We start from the raw sequence: 20,846 nt of genomic DNA, 5'->3' as shown, positions 1-20,846 counted from the left end.
GTTAATTATTTTATTTTCGGTATACGCTTCGGCACTAGGACAAAGTTTAAATTTTGCCATAGAACCTAAGGGAGTTAGCCTACATACTGAAAACTTTTCCAAAAATAGAATTTCCTCGCTTATGTAAATGCCTAAAAAATTCAAAAAGATAACGAGCAGAATTGAGAGATTTTAAGTTAACAAGACAAATTCTCTAGCTTTTCTTTTTTTTTTTATATATTTATTTATTTAATATTTGAATATCTATAATTGGATGTAATTCTGTAGAGAAAAACCCTAAATGTATGTCAGGGAATTGAATACTGATTTTGTTCAAAATCAATACGTTGAACATAAGTTAAAAGTTCGGTTGTTTCCTTTTCATTTTGTCAGAAATTTCTGAAATTTTGCAGGGAGGTTTGTGTGTTAGGGGGATTAATGCCATTAAATTTTTGTGATTAAAGGTCGAAGGGGTGGGGAGATACAGAGGGTCTTGTGTCGTATCTCGAATTAAGGTCGGATTTAATGACGATTTTACTCATTATTAACATCTACAATTTTTTATAAAAACCCATCCCCTACCTTCAAAATTAAGCTTTGTGCCATTTCAAAATAATTAAAAATATAAAGAGTTTTAATAATAAAAATGTAACAGATGGCGTCACACACGCAGTTTTAAACGTTTCCTGGAAAGTTAAGCAACTTTTTGTCGGATTTTTTAACTTTCTGCTGTAGATAAGGCCTGAAGAGAGCTTTAAATAATGGAATAAGTAGAATAATCCACCTTAAGCCCGAGCAGTTTTTTGTCTACTGTACTTCCATTATTGTAAATACTCGGGTTAATAAATGTATATTTTAGTTACTTCCCACAATCTCACTAATCCCCACCTCCTCAAAAGCCCAATCAACACCTGGCACACGCATAAAGAATAACAGAAATACTGACAACCATTTAAGGGTCTCATCTATTTTATATTTAGCTATACATATATTTTAAAAAAATAATATAGAATCATTATTATTTATTTTATTTTGATTTGTTAATCGTCTAGGAATAACCATCTCGCTTCTAGTTTCGTCCGCATCTTCTATACTTTTATAATCACAATATTAAATTTGAGATAAACAATAAGGGACATCAGCCATTGTTTCTAAATAATTACATTGATAATGGTTCTATTATAAAGAATAACGATAGATGCTTGTTTAAAGGAGAATTCTTCTAAAAGTGATTGTTATCGTCATCGAATTCTTACCATTTTGTCTTACTGCATGCATTTTTGTTTTATTTATTTATTTTTCCTTCAAGAACACTCTCAAATAATTTACTGAAAGCCACAGGAAATCAAAGAGAATTCTATCGTTAAATAAATAAAATATTTCATTATATTAATTTGTAGGAAGCAAGTTTCACGTTCTGTTAACATCAAGATAAAATGACTGCGATTGTCACGTGATGTAATTTTCTTTATGGCATCCTGTACGTAGTGTCGACAGTATACATTCGAATATTTAAACGTAAATAAATACGTAACTACTATTAAATTTTTCCATTGAATACGATTTGAGTAAACATGTTAATTTGATATTTATCACATGGGATAATGCCTTAGAAACAATGTAAACACCTGAATATCGAATTAATAATGGCTTAGAAACAAGTTGTAACTTATTGTTCCGCTGTTCGAATTGTTCTAAGCCACTATTCTGCTGTTTGGATTGTTTACTTATTTGTATATGTTAAAAAAAATGCTTGGAGTATAAGCTTGAGATTCTATAGAGAAAATGCTTGAAGAGGGCATATACTTAAAAGTATATAGAAATAAAAATGATTATGCTTTGTTTATAATTTTAATTGTAATCATATCGAATAAATTTGACTTGAAATTTTTTATTAAAAGGATTATAATTTTATGGATTAACTTCTTATGACTGTTGAAAGTCATTATCGAATTTGTTTCCAGATCTTTGGCTTCTTTATTAACTTTGATCGAAGCTCCATTAAACTCAGATGTTTGAGTAAAATTTGAAAAATGTAAAAGTATGAATTTCAATTGATTTCTTCATTCAAATGTAGAAATCAATAGAAATTTTTCCTGGCAAAATAAATATAAATCTTCAAAGATTTACGTTTATTTTGCCAGGATAANATAAGTGTAGTATTCATTGTTTAGAACAGTAAATTAGATAAATTGTACGGTTTTGTTCTTATTAAACATGCCTGAAAGTATTATAAAGTAGGGCATTGATCGATAAATAAATAAATAATATAGCCGAAAATCGGATTTATTTTTTACTTGTTGTGTGTTTTTCTTCTTTTTTTACAGATAATATTATTATTATTTTTGTTCGTGTGAATTGTATAGAACTCATTGGCAACCTTTTCGAATTTTTTTTTTATTTTTGTAATTTGCATTTTGTTATCGTGCCAATTTTGTTTCTGTATTTCTTTTTTATTCGTTTCCGTTTTGAATAATTCAAAAATAGTTTGAAACTAGGAAGGAAGTCTTATTTATTTTGACATTCCCTTTACTTCTTTCAATAGAAAGAGGGAATTCTGTTTTTTTTTTTTTTTTTTTTCAGAATGGATTCCTTAATAATTGGAGGAGAATTCCGAATACTTTGCCACGTTGAATGCCTTTCGCAATGTTTAGAACAACAAATGGGCGTTTTCTGTGAATGTAAATCATTTTAAACTCTTGTAGAAGCGAAATTAGGAAGGACATCTGACCGAAAATCTGTTCGATTTTATAGACTAGTATATAGCCTATATATATATTTTTAATACTAGAAATCTGTTATTTAATGAAAAATTGTATGGTTTAATTCGTTTTTATATTTTTAAGCTGTAATTTTATTGTCTAGGGATCTTGAAAAATTACCTTACAAGTTGCCTTTTGTGATCTTTACTGAATGGATGCCATCTGGAGTGGAAAGGAAACTAAAAAGACTCGTAATAATTTCTCAATGAATTTGAATTTTTTTCTTTTTTATGGGGAGAAGGATCTTCACGTTCTTTCAATTGCGGAATATTCACGCTTAAATGGAAAAAAAGGAATTTACTTTTTATAAATTATAACAATTCGAGGATGAAATTTTCTATTATTCTTCAAAGTAAATCGCATTGCTATACATTTAATCATCGTTATAAAGCACAGGTGAGAATGGAAGGAGAGAGAGAGAGAGAATAGTTATCTCTTGATCATTACCTTTGACTTTATAGAATCACTTTCCTTATCACGATTCATTGCTGCACTTAAACAATTACGCATCACGTTTGATGGCCCGAAGAGAGCTTTAAATAGTAGAATAAGTTGCATAGTTATGCGCAACTAATTCTTCAATAAGATGCGCTTGTTGCACAACTTCCTCGGCAAAACGTTAAGATTAATGATTTTTTTTTTATTTATTATCTTGGCCATTTGAATTCAAATAATCTCATTGTTCTCACCGTACTTAAACCATTATCGTATGCGCGTAATTCTACGTGTTACGCCAGAGTTTTTTTTTTTTTTTTTTTGTGTCATTGTGAATTGATTTTCGCCTCAACCTATTGTGGAGGTTAAGCGTGAGAAGTCGTTTGACCCGTTAATTATTTTATTTTCGGTATACGCTTCGGCACTAGGACAAAGTTTAAATTTTGCCATAGAACCTAAGGGAGTTAGCCTACATACTGAAAACTTTTCCAAAAATAGAATTTCCTCGCTTATGTAAATGCCTAAAAAATTCAAAAAGATAACGAGCAGAATTGAGAGATTTTAAGTTAACAAGACAAATTCTCTAGCTTTTCTTTTTTTTATATATTTATTTATTTAATATTTGAATATCTATAATTGGATGTAATTCTGTAGAGAAAAACCCTAAATGTATGTCAGGGAATTGAATACTGATTTTGTTCAAAATCAATACGTTGAACATAAGTTAAAAGTTCGGTTGTTTCCTTTTCATTTTGTCAGAAATTTCTGAAATTTTGCAGGGAGGTTTGTGTGTTAGGGGGATTAATGCCATTAAATTTTTGTGATTAAAGGTCGAAGGGGTGGGGAGATACAGAGGGTCTTGTGTCGTATCTCGAATTAAGGTCGGATTTAATGACGATTTTACTCATTATTAACATCTACAATTTTTTATAAAAACCCATCCCCTACCTTCAAAATTAAGCTTTGTGCCATTTCAAAATAATTAAAAATATAAAGAGTTTTAATAATAAAAATGTAACAGATGGCGTCACACACGCAGTTTTAAACGTTTCCTGGAAAGTTAAGCAACTTTTTGTCGGATTTTTTAACTTTCTGCTGTAGATAAGGCCTGAAGAGAGCTTTAAATAATGGAATAAGTAGAATAATCCACCTTAAGCCCGAGCAGTTTTTTGTCTACTGTACTTCCATTATTGTAAATACTCGGGTTAATAAATGTATATTTTAGTTACTTCCCACAATCTCACTAATCCCCACCTCCTCAAAAGCCCAATCAACACCTGGCACACGCATAAAGAATAACAGAAATACTGACAACCATTTAAGGGTCTCATCTATTTTATATTTAGCTATACATATATTTTAAAAAAATAATATAGAATCATTATTATTTATTTTATTTTGATTTGTTAATCGTCTAGGAATAACCATCTCGCTTCTAGTTTCGTCCGCATCTTCTATACTTTTATAATCACAATATTAAATTTGAGATAAACAATAAGGGACATCAGCCATTGTTTCTAAATAATTACATTGATAATGGTTCTATTATAAAGAATAACGATAGATGCTTGTTTAAAGGAGAATTCTTCTAAAAGTGATTGTTATCGTCATCGAATTCTTACCATTTTGTCTTACTGCATGCATTTTTGTTTTATTTATTTATTTTTCCTTCAAGAACACTCTCAAATAATTTACTGAAAGCCACAGGAAATCAAAGAGAATTCTATCGTTAAATAAATAAAATATTTCATTATATTAATTTGTAGGAAGCAAGTTTCACGTTCTGTTAACATCAAGATAAAATGACTGCGATTGTCACGTGATGTAATTTTCTTTATGGCATCCTGTACGTAGTGTCGACAGTATACATTCGAATATTTAAACGTAAATAAATACGTAACTACTATTAAATTTTTCCATTGAATACGATTTGAGTAAACATGTTAATTTGATATTTATCACATGGGATAATGCCTTAGAAACAATGTAAACACCTGAATATCGAATTAATAATGGCTTAGAAACAAGTTGTAACTTATTGTTCCGCTGTTCGAATTGTTCTAAGCCACTATTCTGCTGTTTGGATTGTTTACTTATTTGTATATGTTAAAAAAAATGCTTGGAGTATAAGCTTGAGATTCTATAGAGAAAATGCTTGAAGAGGGCATATACTTAAAAGTATATAGAAATAAAAATGATTATGCTTTGTTTATAATTTTAATTGTAATCATATCGAATAAATTTGACTTGAAATTTTTTATTAAAAGGATTATAATTTTATGGATTAACTTCTTATGACTGTTGAAAGTCATTATCGAATTTGTTTCCAGATCTTTGGCTTCTTTATTAACTTTGATCGAAGCTCCATTAAACTCAGATGTTTGAGTAAAATTTGAAAAATGTAAAAGTATGAATTTCAATTGATTTCTTCATTCAAATGTAGAAATCAATAGAAATTTTTCCTGGCAAAATAAATATAAATCTTCAAAGATTTACGTTTATTTTGCCAGGATAAAATATATTATATATTCTCAATAATTCAAAAATTGAATAAGCGATTAATAAAAAATACGTCGTATTGTAATTTTAATTTAACCTGAGTATAAAATAGTAAAAAATTAATAAAATTTTTTATTATTAATGAACTCTGAGATAGGCGAGGGAGGACCTGAACCATCACGTATATGCGCCCAATCCTTCTCGTAAGCCATAAAAATATATTATCAAATCAATAAAACAAATAAAAACATATTTATCACCATTTAATTTTAATTTAACTTATTTTGGAATGAAAATTTTACATAGAAATTTAAATTTAATATCCGGCTCCTGCTCTGTATGGATTTATCACCACTTTTTCTATCTGGATTTGATTATGATACTAAAAAATAATTAAATTTACTTGTAAAAAATAATTTTTAAAAATTATTTAAAAACCCAGGATTATATATATATTAAAATATTACAAAATTTAATTTCATAATGTTGATTTATTAATAAAACTTATAATATTTAAAAGGGTACAAACACTACCTCCCTTCTATCCGTATATAGAATTTATTACAATTATGGATATTTTAATCGATGCTCAATCAAAATTTACCATAGATTTTGTTTATATTTTTCTTTAAAATGTCATACTTTAACCTTTCAAAGGAGTAAAAACAAAAGTAAATAAATACTTTGTTTACGTATTCCTCTACACTAACATAAAATAACGAACGTCGTTCTATTTTATTTGTTAATTAAAAAGTAATTATTTTAAAATAAATCTTCTTCCCTTTATTTTTAACATTTTCCTTATTTTTACGAAGTATTTTACTTCTGTTTCCAGTTCTCATTCCATAAATTCTGCTTGTCTTTCGAGTTTAAGGATATTAATGCACGGTATTCGATATAGTGTGGATGAATAAGCGAATCACTCATTAATCAATGCATAGAGCTAGCCCAAATGAGAGGGATGACCTAAATATTCCTAATAATTATTCATTTAACAATATAGCTTAGTGATGAAATCGAGATAACTTTCTATCGATGTTCCTATTCTTTTAAATGAACAATCAATCTCTATGTATGTTCGTAGAAAATTAAGTTGAGAACTTTTAATATACATTGGAGTCTCGATTTAACATATTTTTAAATGTCTAAGCTAAATCATTCGCTTTATCGGGAGTTCGACCAACAATATTGTTCGCTATATTAAGGGAGCACTGTATTATTTTATTATGTAGTAACTTAATATTAATCAGTCATTGTCCATAACTGAGGGTTATTAAGATAAAGAGTTAATAGTATTAAAATTCTTATAACAAAATTAGATAATTTTTAAAAGCTGTCAACATTGTGTTGGATTTTTCAGGCATTCTTTATTCGTTTTTTTCCATGATAATTGCTACTATTACCTTTAAGTCTTCAGATTGGTTCGAGGGATACTAATTAAGAGGGTAGGTATATCTACCGAACCAATGGTCCGATTTTCCTGAAAATTTCCAGAAACGTTTCCCCCTAATATACAAACCTACCTGCAAAATTTCAGGAATTTTCGATCAAAGGCGCAGGAGTTATTAAACTTCAAAGTTGATGAAAAATCCCCCAACACATACTAATATCCATACATACAGAAAAAATCCATCAACTCTTGCAATTCTCGACGTTTCAAAGTTCCCTGAGACCAAACATGTAATGTTTAATTAATGTTTATTTTCGTTATTTATTGATTTACAGTAGACTCTAGATCACAACGAACTCTTAAAGGACTGGACTAAATCATTCACTATATCGAGAGGTCTCTATATACGTAAAGAATAGAAAGAACCAACAGATCCTTCGCTATATGCGTTATTTAGAAGTCGAATAATATTTCTGTACGAATTATAGAAATATTATTCGACTTCGTTAGAAATAACCTTAAGATAACTAATCACACGGGAACACAAAGAAGGTACATTATATAGACTTTATTGATTGTGAAGGATTGATTTTTCCTCATCTTTCCTTTATTATTCAGGTAAAATTTATTTTTGTGTAGTCAATGGATGGATCTATGTTCTTCTTTTGATTATAATGGTGCCATTACGAATTATTTTTAGCCCACCATAGATAGACTTTCATAATGGATGCTTAGTCTCGTGTTATGTGATTGACAACACGGACGTGTTGAGAACATCACGTGGTACCAACTCGTTCACCGAGACTATTCCCTGAACAAATTGGTACCAAGTGACGTTCTCAGTAGATTTGTGTTGCTGTTCACGTATCCGAGACTAAGCACCCTGGAGTGAGTCGCTACGAAGGATATAATAGTGTGATCATAAGATTATACGATATAAGGGAGTGGCTATAAAAGTTGGAAACAGGCAAATATAAATAATAAATGATTTATTGATATTATACTACAATACGTGATACGTTCAGCATGTTGCATCTCATAGCAATGAGCTGCGCCAAATTGCAATGTACGCGGTGCATTTCTAGAAATCAAGATTCTATGTATTCAGAGTTTATGGATATCGTTATGTTATCTTGATTTACTTGTAAACTGTATTCCATGATGCACCTATAATCAAAGCATGAGTGGCAAGCAGCTAAGTAAGCAGGGCAATTTTGAGAAAACTGAGGATTTAAAAGTAACTAAATATTCCAATGGTTATGTTATTGGAATCCTTGTGTACTTCTCCTACATTAGTTTCAATAAATCAATGACATTGTCTTGTTTATTTAGATGTTTGCTACTTAGAAACACTTCACTTAAAGATTCGCACAAATCCTTAGACCACTAATCCCTTTGAATTGCATTAAAATTAGAGGGGATTGTTTCAAGAAATCATAAGTAGTTAGCGACATAATTTTCGGTATAATTTAGTTAGATTAATTAAAATGTAGATATTTTAAAGATAATTAAGGTAAATGGAATGAATTTGATAACGAAAATTTACATGTATTGCAAACGATAAGATGGTTTCCATTTAAAAAATTTAAAATTTTAATAAGTGTATTACATTGTGTCCTTTACTTCTAAGAGTTGACTTAGTATTTTATTTATGATATTAGTGAATTATTATATAACACAAATTACTGTGTAATTTAAGAAAGAGAATTTAAATTTCTACAATTATTAATTAGTAATTTAAGCAATGCAAATAAAATTGTTTGTTACATTAACTTAAAGTAATTAAATTTTATTTGTTGTAATCGGAATCGGTTAAAAGGAGATAAAGGATCCTCACCACACATTTTCTGAGATCGTAGGCCCGTAACGAAGGCCCACAATACAGAGGTCTGAAAACTATTGATTAGTCAAATGTTACCTTTGATTGATTTTTTTTTTTACGTTAACCATCCGAAAACGTAATAAAATTATTGTTTTAAACTTAATTTTATTAATTAGACGTTGAGATATAACTTTTACAAATCGATTTCTGAAGGAGAGGTTGGCCTAGAGTCAAAATTTGTCAGGATGCTATAAATCATATAGACAAGTCCCGTTACCCCCTTTTATATAATTAATCACCAGTGGCGAAGTTAATTGTTACGAAATAGTTAGTGTGAAATGTTAACAATGTGGATGGTCGGTTTAAACATTCTTGTGAGATTAAAACTTAGATAAAAGGCAAAAAATATATATTTATGTACTTCATATTTTTAACAACAAGCTTTAAATTGTTTTTATTGCTTATATTTTACAGTGTATATAGTACTTTTACAGCTACATCAAATAATACTGAACTGAATAGATCAGACACGAACATTTGCTTTTCCCAATACTGTCTTACGAAACACTCTGTTTCCTATATTAAATTTAGAATTGAATCTCAAGGTACAGTCAAATTTTTTGTTTGCAAAATTAAAGCAAGCCTAATTTTTCCAAATAATTTATTTCAATGTTTTATTGTAATACAACAAAATATAAACCCGAATACTTTCAAACTTTTCGGTTCATTAGCAAGGATAATTTTAAAATATTGATTTTATGAAAACTTGTTCGAATATTGTCTTGTTAACGTCTCTTCTAACATTCCCTAATGATGAATCGAAAGGCAAAGGTGAGGTTTTGTATACATTTTATCCTTTAATTCCCTCCAATAATGCAGTGAAATAAAGTAACTCGAAGATTTGGAGGTTGTTTTGAATTTTTAAAAGGTTTTATGCGATGAAATTCTAGATAAAGTAAAAAATCTGGAAGACGTAATTCCGCGTGAAAAATTTACAATAAATAAAACAATTATTAAAAATTTGGATGTAGATTTTTATAACGTCCAATACTGAGATGAGTGTTCCATTAAGCAAATACTAATAACTAGAATAAATAATGGGGAAAAGTAATTTTAGTTTTTCCCAATTCATCTATTTATCTGAGTTAAATTTAAGGAAAACTTAGGACTAACTTATTACTAAATAGGAACTGAAATATCGATGTCCAAAACTAAATAATGATGAAACTAATAAGGATAATAAACAAAATACTGTAATTAGGTCAATCACATCACTTCGTTAGAAACGTTGCATTCCTTCCAACATCACTGCACACCCAACTATACAAACATACACAATTTCATTTACAGGCGAGACTAGTCAACGTTGTTCACTGTGCCATTTTTTCCACTGGGTATTGCGTGAAATCTACGTGCAAAACGTGAGGCTATCGAACTTTAGCTTCACGTTTCACATGCACTCTATCTAATACTCAGAATATTAAAACCGCGATTAGCCAGTTTTCCAATTAAAATTTTCAATTGATAAAGTTAACATTTGGGAAGGATAAGCTTAGGTTCAAAAGCCTCTTAGGCGCTTTGCCACTGTTCATCAATATCAAACTATTGCAAAATAATTTCAATTTAATTTACAGTATATTCTTCTATCAAAACAACCGTTCTTGCAATGGAGAAAGACTTCTTTAGCAGTGGAAATGTAAGAAGTAAACCAAAAAGTTATAAACCTTCAACAAAATCTGCATAGTTTTCCTTTTGTTCCTATTGATTTACAACTTATCTTCTCGGTAGTAAATTATTATAAAACAGACAAGTTGAAGAATAAGAATTCTCAACTTTTAATGGATTCGAAATTCTCAATTTCAATTTGAAGATCTATTGTAAGATCGTCAATGAAATCAATTCTGAATTCTTATATCTTTAAATGACAAGGAATCTTGGCATCGAATTTACCGATTTGCAATTCGACATTTGTTTTGTTTGAAAAGTTTAATCAGGTTGGAAGCATTCCAGACAGTTTTTATATGGAATAAATGAATTTGTTATAATATCTAACTTATCGATAATATATTTAAACTCTACAGAAAAAGAAATCGTGGAAAATTTCTTTAAAAAATTTTATATAAAATTTAAATTGATGCAGGATTTTTTTAGGAACTTGATGTATAAACATAAATGTACAGTACAGTGCATTCAATAACAGAATATTCTGTAATTATGTTCATTTAATAAAGTTTCTTTTTGAAGTAGAGCCAAACCAGTTACAGAAAATTGAACATCAAGCGAGATATCTGATACAAGTGGTTATCACTACACTAAATTCTAATATAGTCGATATTTTCGTCAATACTTTTAAAGGCTGAAGATCGACCCGTATGCCAATAATACAATTGGATTTTAAGCATAAAACATATCCTTATTGAATGCAGCGTGTTTAATAGCGGACATTTCCAAGAGATTGAAGATTTGTCTAATATATTAGACCAAAGACCAGACCTAGCTTCTATTCTTGGCTTTTTGAAAGCCATAAATATTGTGAGACTTTGGTCATTCTCTGCTAATTTTATTATATTATATATGCATATTATTATATTAGATGTTCTACTGTTTTGTTTGCATTTATACATGTTTATAATCTATATCCAATCATTTTTTGCATTAATTTATCTACTTACTTATTGTGCATATGACTTTTCTTGCTTATTTTAGTTTTTGACAATATTACCCTTGTAGTTTTTGTGCCAAGAAGATAATAACAACCAATCTATAGATTCCAATATACACCATTTTACATAAAGTATGAAAATTTCTTATTTTTCTCTGGATAATTCACTAATGAAAGCAATGCAATATCATCAATCCATTGCATTATGTGTAATACAAACTAAAGTTTCAATATAACAAATTATAACAATTTAATAAGGCATTAAAAACCCTCCTGATATTCTTTCCTCCCTTGTTGCTATCGACACTAGTGAATGGTCGTTGCCACTGTATAGTCTATGATAATGGGATCCTGAACTGATGGAAGTAAATAGATCTATTGTTATGTACTGTAAGGAAGCTGAATCTTTACGCTAATGTAAAAACTTTTTGGAATGGACTGTACAGATTTTTTTTTCTAATTTAGCATTATTACTTAATGAAAATATTAATAACTATTTTATTAGGATTTTTGTTCAGTAGATATATGATAAAAGTAGTTATTCTCGGTAAAATTAATACTCTAGGAATAAAAAATCGAAGGCAATTGATTTCATTGATTAGCTATTAGAGTTACTTTGGTATACTAATGATAAATCCAATTTGATTTAGGTCACTTTGTTGTCACTCTAATACTCTTCTAATATTGTACTAAAGCAAAGAATAAAAATAGATAATTGATCTAATTAGAATATATTCAGCATATTTTCTATTTTTCAGAATATTTTATTTAAAAAATATACCATTAGATAAATAGGAAAGTCCAAAAAGTACAATCCTTAAGCAAATTAAATAATTATTTTTTTTATCCCTTTTTATGAATAAACTGCAGTTTATTAAAGTAATCTAAATACTAATTAAAAGCCTTTAAGATAATAGTGAATTAAAAATTGTTTAAATTACTTTAAGTTGTTGCTTATATAAGTTAAGGTATCATCATCCCAAAGCATTACTTAATGGCATCTGTTCTTACAGAAGCCATTAAGTAAGGTTTTGGGAAGAAGAGAGAAATCTGGGTGAATGAAAATCGAATCTGAATGGTGATGATGGAAATTTGATGCCTTCTCTAATGAATGACAATGTGTTAAATATTAGCTTTAAAGTTATATTTAATCTCTGGAAGTTGAAATTTTCTGCTGCTACCCGGATATTTGGAAATCGTATAAACATTTATTTATTACCAACTACATTTAGAAAGAAATAAGATAAATAAATTTTATTTATTCTAATAATGGACAGGCAATAATCACGAATTTAAGAAAATATGAAGATTTGCTATTAATCCTTTAAAAATTGATTGATCCATTAATTATTGTTGATATAAAGTAAGCTTAAATGAAAGTTATTCTTATTTTTAGAAAAATTATGAATATTATTCTAAAAAGTATAAAATAAAATGNTTTTACATAAAATGTTAAAAATTCAAATATAATTAAATCTTATTTTATTTTTACTTAAGTTAATCTATCTAACAACAAAATTATTATTCATTTTCAGGAAGTTTTAGATATGTTCATTTTATACACTCATGTCTGATGACATGAATTCTACATTAGCTTATTGACTGTTAAATAATAGTTTTATTGCAATAATGTACCGTATGTTGGTTCCCATATAATTTGCCATATGTTAATGTAGAGCATTTAATTCATTTAATTTTTCTTTTCTATATTTATTTCACTCAAGTTAGACTTTCCCTTTTGCAAATTATATATTTTTAATAAAATTATTTTTAAATTTGTGCAAATAAAAAAATATATATATAAAATTAAATTTTACTTCATTAATTTGCAATATTTTAAGTTTTAAATAGATTTAATTAATCATCAAATATTTCTTTATTATAAAATTATTAATATTAGCAGTACTGTTGAAGGTGCATTGATTAATTCAGCCAATTAACTGCAGTAGCTAGTTCATCCTTATTAAAAGTATTGTGTAAATACAATACTATATGTATTATAATAGTGTTAAATTGTGGAAATTTTGAATTATATTTAAGAAAATTTTTTAATTTTAATGCATCAGTTTTGTTTGTTATTTGCAAGTAACTCATTCATATATGTAAGAAATATTAAATTAGATCATTTTAACAATATTTCGGTTAAATATTAATAAAATATTGCATTTAAATTATTATTGTTGCAAAACACATGGTATTAGTATTGATTTGTGTGCAAAATCTTATGTTGATGTGTTTTCAAATATTGATGTTTTTGATAAACATATTTCAAATTATTTAATAAAATTTAATTTAAATATAATTTTGAAGGTGTAAAGTGTCATTATGTGAATTGTTTTTTAATATTTTCAAAATTATGTTTTATATTTTTTAATCAGAATTTAAATGTGTCTAATTGTTGTATTCTTTTTAACAACACATTATGTATTTTCATTAATTCTCATTTATTTACTAAGCTACAACTGTACTGTGCCTCATAATTCTTTGAATTTTCTATTTGTAACAAATATCTAATGACCAACAATCTTTTTATTTTATTAATTTTTTTGGATAAAAGTGATGAAGGGATACAAAAATCCAAAATGCATTGTATAATATGAATATTGTACAACAGTTTGTGAAACAAATAGATTACACGATAAGTATTGATCATTAAACATTTTCTCTAGAGAATTCAAGGAATCAATCATTTTTACTCTTTCTATACACTGAGGCACTAAGAGGATTTTTTCCACACTTATCATGGTCCAACAATGGGGTGACTGGGATGTTAGAGACAAGGTCCAACTTATGTAAGCTAATCTCCCCATGAAAATGTCTAATATCTAATCCAGATTTGATGCTGGATCACTCAGAGCAAGATGATGACTCCTTTATCACTTCAGCCATCTGGTCATTTAAACATCCCCATTAAGAAAATTTATATAAATGTGAATTTTGTTTAAAAATTAAATAAGCTTTTCTGGAGTTTACATCTTTATTTAGGAAAAGCAGTGTTTGAGTGAATATGTGAAGTTTTTTGTATTTCAAACAGATCTATTAGAGATTAGATTGTAGAATTGTAAAAGTTAAAGATGAAATAAAATGGAAGGATATAAAATGAAAATGAAAAAATATATAAATAAAATATTTCTATAATATTAATTTAGTCTTATGTAGTGAATGAAATTATAGATTGATTTTTTTTCAGGTTGTAACTACTATTTTCATGTCATATACATTTAGTTACATTGTAATATAGATATTGTCTGACAAAATATATGTTTTTGCTATTCATAAACAAGCTTTGATGTTCTATTTAGATGTAAAATTAATATATGTTTTATGATTAGGTATACATTAAAATAATAATAAAATATCAGTTTAAGACATATATTTGTACTGCATAATTATTATTTACAATGAATATACTTGTCATAAACTTGAAACATTACATTTTACAATGGTAAATTTGTAATCTATCTTAAACTGTATACTTTAATAGCATTTTTACATAAATGTATTATTAATGTAAAAACAATGAATTTTTTATAAACTTTATTGGTATTTACTGGAATTTGTCATTGTTTGTACACTGAAGAAATCAATAACCAGATTGCCAAGGTTAACTAGCACTGCTATCAACTACTTTCAACGAAAATTACTAATGACTAATATTTTCAACTACATAATTGGTTATCTTCAAATTAACTTATTAATAAAAAATATATAATCATAATTATGCCCACTCTGGTGACCAAATGTTGTTTCTAGCTCACCAGATCATGAATTTGATTCTTGTTTCAGGCATGTGGATAGTCGTAATTGTTTTAATGGGATTATTTGTTTGGGAATGATCCAAAACCAACATAAATTACTGTATTTTAAAATTATAGTGGAAGCAAAGATTATATAATAGTTAGAAAATAGATAATTTGATGTTACGTGATTTTTATTATATAAATGTCTTTTAATGTAGAAATGTTGTTTTAATACAGCATAATTGTTTTTAACTTTACATTTGTTTTAAATTATTGTATAAAGAATAGAATGTAGAATTTAAAACAAAACATTTCAACAGTAACTGTTTTTAGTTGGTTTGAATGTGCTATTGTATATGATTTAATTGTTGTAAATCTATAAATCTACCTTTGTATATTTTCTCTTGAAAAGAAAAAATGATAACTTTACGTTTTAAATTAAAATTTTTCAAAAGAAATTTTTTGCAATTCTTTAAAAAGAAAATTATCTATTTATGTTTTCATACTTGTTATAGAGAAATTTTTTATTACAGTCATCATTTCAACCTGAATCCTTGTGTGTGTTTTTTTGGTAGTAATGGCAGATTTTACATATGTATATTTTTTTTTAATTAATTATTCAAAAGCAGAGTCTAACTTTTTATTTAAAAGAAAACATTTTATCAAAGATAGACACAAAAAATTCTGACGGACAGATAATAGAAAAAAAAAAGAAAATTTTTTTTAATGTTGAATTTTAAAGAATTATCCAATTTTGAATTATCTTATTCTTGTCATTATATTTTCAGTTTGTTTATTAAAGTTTTGCAAAAATTGAAAAAGAATTTTATAAATCTATTGAATAGCTCAATTTAACATCTAATACATTTTTTAAATGTTTTAAATATTAGTTTCATATCCTGCTTGAATATCCTATATGTTGAAATAAGAGTATTTTTTATTCCTTACATTTCTAAAATATAATGTAATTAATATTGGTACTGTATATGATATTTTTGTATCTAGGAAATCAAATATACACTTATAATAAAAGTGTTTTTGTATATAAAATAATCCAAAAATTAGTTAACCTTTATTATGTTATTCAACTAATTTAATCATGTCTTCACTAATTTTGCAAAAGAAAAATATGTGCATACCCTTAGTTTTCTTGTAGCAGAGTGCTGGAGGAAAATTAAAATTCCTATATAGTAGTGGAAGAAACACTGAGTAGAAAAGTATATATATTAAAATCATCAAAGAGATAAATCAATTAATATCAAAGAAAAATATGTTCTAAACTTAGTTAATGATTCATATTCACAAATGCATTGGAAACACATGAAAGTAAAACAAGGTTGAGTGACTTTTGAGCCATCCTATCTAAGCAAAACAAAAATTTTTTTTTAATAGAAATAAACTTTCACTCTGAAAAATGTCCAGCTTTAATATATATGAGTTCTCTGAACTCTCAATAGTTACATATATATTTTATAAACAATTTTGTAACATTCTTTACTCTAAAATAATTAAATGTGTTGAGTTATTTATTTAATAAATCAAAATAAAATCGAGAAGGATCTAGAGATCAAACTATCTTTCAACGTAATATATTTCTTAATGATTGACATTTAATCAATTTGATCAGTAAAGAATAAACATGTCAAAAAATAACTTAACTTGTAGATAATTTTAGTTTTATATTTAAGTATTTACTGATTTTTTTAACGTTTTATTTTAAAGTAATTATAAATTTGCAAAAAGTATAAAAATATTTTTATTTGAATTTATTAAACTTTATGCAATTATTTGATGAAATAAAACTTTTTTTTTTAGGATATCAAATCATTTGAAAGCAGAGAATCAGATTTAAATTTGAGAGGTAATAAAATTATTTTGAATTTTTATTAATTTTTAAAATAATTTAAATTGTTTCCTTCTGATATAAACATAAAATAATTTTTTATAGTAAAAATATTTGCAATTCTTATAGGGGAACATCTAGATTCCTGGCAATGCGAAACTCTAGAAGAAATATTTAAAAGAATTCAATTCAACAAAGTGGATTTTGAAGCATGTCAATTAGATGACGAAGTAATTACTTATATGAAATAATTAAAATGGTTAAGTTACTCTAATATCTTATTGAAATTTTTATTAGAATTTTATAAGTATAATGACATTTTTTTTTTAAGTTTTAATAATTTACTTGAATTTATTTTCAATTTATGAGAATCTATAATAGAATTTAAATTCAAAGTATTGAAAATTAATCAATAAATATAAATAAGTTAAATATTAGAAACAGGAAATTGAAATAATTATCAAGCAGTAAGAAAGAATACTTGATATAAAAGATGGCCCAAAACTCAGCTAACCAAGATATATTTTAAGAATGGTTAAAAACTGGTTTGGAACATGAAACTGTTCCAAATTTGTTATACTTGGTTTTAAAATAATCTTAAAATGTATCTCGGTTAACTGAAATGTGGGCCATCGTAATATTTTTATAGCTTTTTTTCCTTATTAATTCAATCAGTTTATGTTAAATAGCTTATAATATAAATAGTGTTTGCATTAAATAATTTAAAAATATAGTAAATTAAATTCATAATTATACATGTAAAAAGTTTGGAAATATGTAGAGATGCCTAAAAATCAATTAACTGAGATAATAATTTAATATTTTGAGATTATTTTAATTATAGAAATTTATCTTGGTTAATTGACTTTTGGGGCCACTGTATAATAGTTCTCCCATGTATTAACACCTTTTTAGTAATATATTGATAATGTAAAGAAGAAAATATTAAATCTAAAATAGAATAATGGAATAATAAAGCATTCATTCTCACTTACAGATTTTGTAAAATCTAAAATTGTTAATAAAGTTGGAATTTTTTTTTCTAAGTTTAGAAAATATAACATACATAATTAATGTAGATACTGTATATAAATCTAAGATTAATTACAAGATAAACTGAAAATTTGTAGTGAATACGAACAAAGATTTCTATTTTCCTTGTTGTGAATTGTTTTACACTATTGGAAAAATTTTTCATCAATAATTTATTTAAGAAACTTCAGCTATAGATAACAATAAATAGAATGGTTACTTTATAAAGTCATTATTATTAAAATTTATATGAATAGTTTTCTGAAAAATAAGTTGAACTGTTTGTAATATTTTAAGGTCATCTTGGACCAAACTTTACTAGACTTGGTTTTTTTTTTGGGCACAAAAGTTTCCTTTATAATTTAAAAATATAAGAAAGTAAAATGTCAATATAAATTTTTTATTAATTAAAAAATATATCAATTATATTTTGTATATCTTTTTGCTTTAACTCTTGTTTGATTTTTTTCAAAAACTAACTTTTAGTACATCTATTATGGATGATACCTATTCTAGAGAATAGTAGAATTGATTACTCAATATATTAGTATATTTTCAATGAGATTGTCAAAATTTTTCTCTTCTAGTTAAAAAATTGTACAATGATAATTATTTCAAATTAATACTTAAATTAAGTTTATTTGATGTTATATCCTTTCTTCATGTAGCTATTTTTTCTGTAGTGTGGATTAAGCAATAAAAGTACAGTGATACCCCGAACTTACGCGATAGGTGGAACCGAGCAATAACCACGTAAGTCGAATTCGCATAAGTCGGGGTATAATTTCGCAATTTGTGTAAAATCCAAGTCGGATGTATGTAAGCTAATAAATATTCTCATTAATCTTATCTCGTCTTTTGATTCGTTCATGGTTACAAGAAATCACCACATAGAGTCTTTCAAGTCTCCATAGATATAACAAACACAGAAATAAATAACACAAAAGAAATTGTAGCTATGTGTCGATTCCGTGCAACACATCCGAACATGTAAGCTGAACAATAATGTGGGGAAGAGTGAGTAATCAAGAGTTGCATGGCGCTCAAACAAAAGATGAACCGAAGAGATTTGAAAATCACGTAACTCCGGGTTTGCGTAAGTCAGAGTAGCGTAAGTCGAGGTATTACTGTAATTCAAAATGGATTTTTATTTTCTTGCTCAAGTACTTTTCTGAAGAAATTTGCACTAATTAATTCTGGTACAGAAGTGTATGTAGTAAATCAAATTATGACTGTAACCCGAAATCAAATCATATAAATAATAATATTCATTATTTTTTGCTTTGAATGAATTTAATAGATATTAATCATGATTTAATTTACCTAATTAATAACTGATTAAAAATTAGCAGACTGTGTGAGTATGTTTGCTCTCTCATGAATAATAATTCAACAAGCATGAATATCCATTTATGAAGAAGAAGAGAGTGAATTCATGTCCACTGTCTGACAAACAAGGAAAAGTGACACAATAAACTGTATTACTGCATTTATTAACGCAAAGAAAAAAAAGCAATTTTAAAACTAGCTTCCACTTGTACTTAAGTGATTTAATTTTTATAAAACTTTTAAAGTCAAAAACTAAGCTAGTAATTTTTTTATTCAAGAAGAAAATTTTCTTAGAAAGTAGACATTTCCTCGCAAAACAGACAAATTACAAAATAAAAAGGAAAAGAGAAATCATTTTTAAACTTTAGATTCAGCTAAAATTTTAAACTTTTAGTTATTAGTTAAGCACAATTTTATAGTTACAACATTAAAAAAAAAGAAAATAAACCAAAATAAAGTTTAAAAGTGAGTACTTTTGTTCTTTACATCAGAACGTCTTCAAGCTTATAAATTCTAAAACAAATACAACAGAATTGAACAGATACAAATTATACATTACCATAGCAACATACACATACTTTACAATTATTTTTAAAAGACTTTTCTTGGCTTCTGTAATAAATTGTCACGTTTAAAAGTATAATATTAACAGAATGTACATAAACTTAAATACAACTTGATGTGTGTTTGGTTAGCACAATGTTGCTGTTGAGAACGTATCATACAGGAACACTTTAAGAGGAAAAAGGTTGCTTTATTGACTTGGACGGATATGCATTTCGTGCTTAATGCCCCTCTTCAGTCCTATTATTAATACATAATTATCAAATTGGTTACAGGTATCAAAATTTATAGAATTCATTTAAAAATTTAGTATACGCGTACAGTGATTTATATGATAAAATACAATTACCTGAGATAGTGACCAATAAGCTGGTATTACACATAAGATATATATACACATATTTAAACACGGGAGGAGGAATGAGCAAATAGTGCTATCAGATCAATATACATGCACCTGAGGATAGTATAATGTGTGTTAACACCATATAACATATAACAAATGTTATATGGTGTTAAGATCTTAACACCATATAACATTATTTTAGCTCCCACACTAAACAATAAAATCAAAAATTCCTTAAAAATCAATGAACAAAGTAATAGTAACACAGACATTTTACTTAATAACAATCTAGTCTACAGCTTTGCCTGTACTTGTCATCCTAAATTCTATTACATAGGTGAAACCAGTAGAGTACTAAAAACCCGGATAAATGAACATATTAGAGCCATAAAATATAATTACATCAACTCTGCAGTTGCTACTCATTGCAACCAAACTGGCTG

At 26.8% G+C, this 20,846-nt stretch overlaps 1 protein-coding gene across 1 annotated transcript in view; it reads left to right on the top strand.

Moving 5' to 3' along the window:
• Positions 1–20,846, top strand: part of LOC111632106 (protein phosphatase 1 regulatory subunit 37-like) — a 97,994-nt gene that overhangs the window by 31,536 nt on the left and 45,612 nt on the right. Inside the window, exons 3-4 of the mRNA XM_023376475.1 lie at positions 17,105–17,150; positions 17,262–17,362. Coding sequence (XP_023232243.1) covers positions 17,105–17,150; positions 17,262–17,362 — 147 coding nt within the window. The remainder of the gene's footprint in view (positions 1–17,104; positions 17,151–17,261; positions 17,363–20,846) is intronic.

Source organism: Centruroides sculpturatus, unplaced genomic scaffold (assembly GCF_000671375.1).
Source record: "Centruroides sculpturatus isolate CEXI.00-Female unplaced genomic scaffold, Cexi_2.0 scaffold849, whole genome shotgun sequence".
Lineage (NCBI taxonomy): Eukaryota > Metazoa > Arthropoda > Arachnida > Scorpiones > Buthidae > Centruroides > Centruroides sculpturatus.
This window is presented reverse-complemented; position numbering and strand designations above follow the sequence as displayed.